Source organism: Solanum dulcamara, chromosome 8 (assembly GCF_947179165.1).
Source record: "Solanum dulcamara chromosome 8, daSolDulc1.2, whole genome shotgun sequence".
Lineage (NCBI taxonomy): Eukaryota > Viridiplantae > Streptophyta > Magnoliopsida > Solanales > Solanaceae > Solanum > Solanum dulcamara.
In genome coordinates this window covers 5,281,586-5,287,916 of record NC_077244.1, presented here as the reverse complement: position 1 = coordinate 5,287,916, position 6,331 = coordinate 5,281,586, and the positions used below count along the sequence as shown (strand labels likewise).

Sequence of the window (6,331 nt, the reverse complement as noted above, 5' to 3'; positions counted from 1 at the left end):
TTAGGCTCATCTTGACTACTCTACTAAGTATATGTTACTTTCCATCAGCATAGATATCGAACAATTATGCTATTATGGCTGCTGCAATCAACTATGTTAGCTACTTGACTTTCAATATGACACTGCCTTTGTATGTTTTTATATTACAAAAGTAGTAAGGTCTGTGGAGATCTGGTGCTTCAAATAGTCATGAAATGACATGTATGATGAGCAAAGTCAGAATTTTCACTAAGAGAGTTGAATATATAAAAAGTAGATATATACGAAGAAGCCAAATAGTTTCAACATCTACCATATATATATATATATAAAATAAAACTTCTACATTTCCTCAGATTAAAATCTTCAAAGCCCCTATTTTCATTTAGTATTTCTTCCTAAATTTCATCCCTCTGACCTCTCATTTGAATTAAGATATTACATTTACTACCCTCATTTTTATTTCTTTGTAACTATTGTTTTAATCTATCTATTGTTAATGTAAAAACATTATAATAAGTATTAACTAATATACTCTTTTTAATTAATTTTATATATGTTCTTAGAAAATATATTGAAATAACCATGGTGACTTGCTTAATGAAAATAGAGGAGTGAATATAAAGGATAAGACAAGAGGAACAAAAGGTGTGGGAGAAGTACAGATAAAAAGTATTTTAAAGAACTTCCACTTTTTGAGATGACGAAAACAAGCATAGACACTTCACTGCGTCAAGGCACAAAGTAGTGATGCTCTATTCTTTTAAATCAGTGACAGCATCTTTTAAACATGATCTCATTACCTCTCCAAGTTTGAAGCAAGCACCAAGGCATAGCTCCATTGCCTCGTTAATCTTTGGTGTTGACCATCCTCCAGTTACAATCAGTTGAGTGATCTCATTACGCGAAGGCATACAAGTTATCATTAAGCTTCCATCTTGGTAGCTTTCTTCCTCAAAAATGGGATCGATGACAAGGTTCTTTCCAAGACAAGATACCGAAACTGAGGCAACCAAGTCATACAGCAAAATTCCTGCATCTGCTAAAGCTAGACTAGCACATGATATGACCACGGGGAGATCACTTCCACCGGATTCCAATACCAAAGCAAAAACATCCACACAAGTCTTTGGGAAGGATTCCAGAATTATAACACCCTCTAAAGCTTTGTGTAACATTGAGGAAAGTTCCTTGTTGTCTGATCCCTGCCCACGATTAGGGGTGGAAAAACTTGTGTAACTAACATTACAATTTAAGCGTCCTGTATCACTGTACATCATTGCTTTCTTACTTTCCCTTGGCCCAAACACAGATACGATGACCTTGGTGTTTCCAAACTCTGCATATGCTGATCCTGCAGCAGTACTCACAGCACCAGTCCTCAGATAAGCAGGACGGCACTGATAGAAGCCACGATTATCAGGACGAACCCAATCAGCATCAGTAATGGGGATTCTCTTCTTCTTGTGCGTTGCTGGAGATGGTGAATAGGTCGCTGGCGTCGACCCTGTTTTTCCAGCCATCAGCTTCTGAAAAGAATTGTCCCCTGTAGGTGAGTCCAAGAGATGTCTTGGTTTAATGATTATACAGAAAAACAGTAGAGCACCAAGGATTTTAGTCATTGTAACACATCATAAAATATAATTAGAACTCTTCACTAAAAGAGACTTCAGAGTATGTAACATTATCATAACACTTATAACTGGATGGCAAAACCAATAAGACAGCTGACCTAGCCAAATTTTTTGGCCTAAACAACAACAACAACATACCCAATGCTAGTTGCACGTATCCAGCGGATTAGTCGAGATACTAGCCAGATGGGTCCGGATATTACTGCATTACTGCAACAAAAAGGAACATAAAATAAGATAGAACTCTCATATATCCTGTTAGTAATATGTTTTTTTGCATTTTTCCTGTTTAACCTTTCGTGTTTGCTGTTTGGGAATGTCAAAGTGCTTAAATTTTACTTCTAAACACATTTGTTTGAAGTATTTCGCTTTGTAGATTGCGAACATATCATTTGGGGGTTGAGTAGATGATGGATTGATTGCTACTTTACAAGCATCTTTTTGCCTACTCAATAGTAGCACATACAAGAGATTTTAACAATGTAATCCCCCCTTAGCATTGAGATATGTGCTCATTGATTATGTGTATTGCACAATGTGAGATGTTTTACAAATATTGGCTAAAATATACCTGATTTTAGGAGAGAACAAACATTAGCCAGCTCCTCCCCTTTGTCAAAATTTGGAAGTCAAATTCGAAGTGATTTAATTAGCTGTTTGCCTTAAGCCTGTATAGAGTCGAGTGATTCCTATATTACTTTCTCCAGTTATGATATTGCATTTTATTAGAGTTCATTTTTGAAGGTTCATGCTTTTTTAAATATATACAATAAATTAATTAATTTATTAATTATAAATTTAATCATATTTTATTTACATAAAAAATAGTTAAAATCATAGAAAATATATCATGACTATACACTGATTATACAATATAAATTACTTATACCTGATTTATACACTGAATATATATTATGATATACTTAAAAACTAAATAAAGTTTGACTATACATAAAATATACACTGAATATACATGTCTATATAATGAATGATCATTTTTTTGATAATTATTTTGACCGAATGACCACTGAGTGTAATTTGCCCTTAGGAATATGCTGCCCAGTTCAGTTGGACTAATTTTAATTCATATTTGGGCTTGGGCAGTTGGGCCTATGTATATAAGATATATATGTATAATAATTTTTTTAAAAAAGTATTATAAATTTTAGTTTAAATCGAAAAACCAAACCAAAATATTAAAATTATAAAAAAATAAATCAAAATCGAATCGAAAAATCGAAATAGTTCAATTTGGTTCGATATTTTGATTTTTCGGTATTTAGGCCCACCCTAATTTTCAGCTTATAAGCTGTTTTAGATAAGTTAAGTCAAACAAATTCAATTATTTTTTAGAGCTTATTTTAAGCATAAAATAACTTTAAGTTATCGGTCAAACACTCAAAAAAATTGAAAACAACTTATAAGCCGCTTATAAGCTAATCCAAACGGATTCTAAGCCTAATTAAAGTGCTTGACCAAGCTTTTAGTTAGTAGCAAAAATTATTTTTTTTTAAATATGGCCATTCACTAATTACTGCTCAAAAATATTAAATTTATAGACCAAACATAAAAACTTCTTATAAAAAAACATATTTCCACAAAAACACTTTTTAAATAAGGTGAATTTAAGAGAGACTAAACAAATAATCTATTTTGGTTGAATATTCACTTTATAACAAAATTAATTTAATAAAAAAAGTGAAATAACTTAGATGAAATTAAACCTAGGTCTTGCCCTAAGCAGCTAAACCCTCCTATTAGGAGTTATAACTCTTGAGTTAGAGTGAAAAATACATGAGATCAAAATTCGACGTAAAATTACAAAATTAAAATTACTTTATACATAGTTGATGTTGAACCCTGTGGCTTCTTCGTACGTTTACGTCTTATTCCGTTAGTATAAAATCCTCGCTCTGACACTGATACTACAGCTAACTAATCAAGCAATCAACCAAGCTACATGAAACACTTTGAACATGCTCTAACTATATTCGACTTCTCATCTCATTCTGATAACGATAAATAATTTGGATTCTAAGGCTATATGACTTAAAAATTCTCTAAAATCTCAAATTTTTGAAAAAAAATACATGAGATCAAACAGTGAAAATACAGATAGAGATTGAATTGTACCTCGCTTCGACATTGTTGAACAGTGTTGCTCCTCTTCTCTCTACTGGCGAGATTAATGACAGAAGAGGAGGCGTTGGGGTTTTATTATATGAAGCTTAGGATTTTGTTTGGGCTGCTGGTCCAGCTATAGTATTGGGCTTGATCGACCCATTGACAAGATTTTAATTGAAAAAATTATAGGAAAAACACTTTTTAATAAATAATTATTGATTTTAGCGATACTTTTTATTTATTATCATTTATAGCAATATATAGTAATATTATGATATATCTACTATGTATTAAAAGTGAATTATGCATGCAATATAAATGTATTATAAGTGTTTTAAAATATATTATACTTGTTTGGTAAGAAATTGACACAATGTATTATAAATGTATTAAAGTATGTGATAAATATATTATTCATGAATAAAACTTGTATTATATGAGTCTTATAAATTATTCTCGCTAATATGTATTAAAATTGTATTATAAGTGTTCAGTGAAAAAAAAATATTATTGCTATAAATGATAAATATTTTCTTAATGTAATACATTTATGTAAATTTCCCATTTTAATTGGAGGCCTGTTGTTGACTGGCCCATTTGAACTTTTTATCCCGTTTGTGTTGTAAGTCGTAACGTCAAATTTAGTAAGTTTTGATTTTTGACGTTAAAAGTTTATGTATGATTAAGTGAAGGTCAAAAATTCAAGATCATCACTTTCGAAAGTCATTAGTTGTAATTTGTTTTGACAAATTGGTGTTCTTTCCTAAAAGCGTAAGTTTGTCTCAATTTATATAACATGTTTTTTTAGTCAAATTCAAACAAAATGACACATTTTTTTATTTGGTTAAATATTTAATGACACTGTTGATGTTTTACTCATGTTGGATCTCTCTCTTAAGCAAAAAAGGACTACAAAGGTGTACTATTTTATTTAAAAATTTATTTATTTTAAGAATAACATTGAAATATTGTAAAATCTTTTCATATATCATAAACTTCGTATCTAATCAATCTACACTGCATAATTGGGATGAAGAGAATAATATGTAGTGTATAATATACACACACTTATTATACAATGATTATATTATTATCACTTATTCCACAAAGAGAACAATCTTTTAAGGGGTTGTTTGGTTCAACATTAAGTTAACTTGGGATTATAGAGATGATTATTTATCTCAATATGCAGTATGAAATCATATTGATATGAAGTTAAAATTTTATTGAACATGCAATTTGAATTTCTTAAGTATTTTTTTCCTCATAAATATGGAAGAATTATTTTTTAACATAAAAACTATTAAAATTTTCATAAATTCGTATACAATCTTATTAAATGAGTAAATTATAATTTATAAATAAGATATCAAAATATCTTAAAGCGTCGTATTGATAAATCATATATCTATATTTTCTTTTATAAAAAAATATTTGTGATTACAAACTTTCAAATATACATAATTTTATAAAGATTCACGAGTTAATAATAGTAATAACTAGTTATTCTCTAATAAAATCCTTTCACATGGTATAAACATTCTCTTCATGCCAAACATGAATTTTTTTATTTGCAAAAATTTAGAATGATGGATTTTTTCTTTACAAATGTAAACTTATGAATTAAATTTTATTTTGTTTAAAAATTAAATCACAGTTTGAAATCTCAATATCATATTTCTTTGGGAGTACTTGGAGTTTAATATTTCAAATTATAATCACAAATCGCATGTCCAAATACTGATATGAAATAATAACTTCATATCGAACGCATAAATACAAGCTTAAACACTCAAACTAAATCATGTTTCAATTAAATACCTCAACTTTTAATAACTTATTTTTATCCTAATTTTCTTATAAATTGTGCATTTATTTTTCATATTTTTAATACATGATATTTTATACAATATAATAAGATTTTTAAAAAATACAATCTCTCTATATTTATCAAAACAATTTGCAATAAAAATTCCAAATTACAAAGCTTCAAGCCACATCTTATTCTGTCAAAAGTACAGGAAAAAAAAAAGAACAATATTATCTTGAATTCTTCAAGACAAAAAAAAAAACAAAAAAAAAATCATCCAAACTGAAGCAAAGTAAAGAAGAAAAATGGCAATAATGATGAAGCAAGGGCTTCTTCTATGGAGTCCTTGTCCTCATTCTTTCTCACCCAAAATTCAATCTTTCAAACAACCCATTTTTCAGCTCACAAACAAATGGAGAAAAGAAGAAGAAACAGCTCTGTTAAAGAACTTTCTTATCCAGAAAAAATCTAACAAGAAAGGCATTGCCATTGATTTCAAGGTAAAATTGAACTTTTTTGGCTTATGGGTTTTGCTTATTTCTAGTTTTTGCTTATTAGGTCTGCTGCAAAATTGTTTCTTTTTTGTTTTACTTTTGATACTTTTATTGGAGAGCAATGTCATGAACTCATGATCATGGTATTTTTTGTTTCTTGCACTTAGTGATGGAGACAGTATTTTAAGCTCTAGTTTGATTGTAGATTATGAATTTGAAATTTGAAAATTTGAGATTTTGAAGTTTGTGATTTTTGAAATTTAAAGTTGTGTGCGGAGAGGAGCCTTGGT

The 6,331-nt window shown here is 29.3% G+C and overlaps 1 protein-coding gene across 4 annotated transcripts; it reads right to left on the bottom strand.

Moving 5' to 3' along the window:
• Positions 1-576: 576 nt before the first annotated feature.
• Positions 577-3,846, bottom strand: LOC129900784 (exosome complex component RRP41-like). 4 transcript variants are annotated; one of them, XM_055975832.1, is made up of 4 exons: positions 3,747-3,784; positions 2,185-2,281; positions 1,752-1,823; positions 577-1,525 (listed from the first exon to the last, which is right to left on the bottom strand). In XM_055975832.1, the coding sequence occupies exon 4, from the start codon at positions 1,500-1,502 to the stop codon at positions 735-737; it is 768 nt and encodes a 255-aa protein (XP_055831807.1). In that variant the 5' UTR covers positions 1,503-1,525; positions 1,752-1,823; positions 2,185-2,281; positions 3,747-3,784; the 3' UTR covers positions 577-734. The 4 variants fall into 4 exon arrangements, with proteins under 4 accessions (XP_055831807.1, XP_055831805.1, XP_055831806.1 ...); XM_055975830.1 differs by lacking the exon at positions 2,185-2,281 and having other exon boundaries at positions 3,747-3,846; XM_055975831.1 differs by lacking the exon at positions 2,185-2,281 and having other exon boundaries at positions 577-1,508; positions 3,747-3,846.
• Between the last annotated feature and the right edge of the window lie 2,485 nt (positions 3,847-6,331).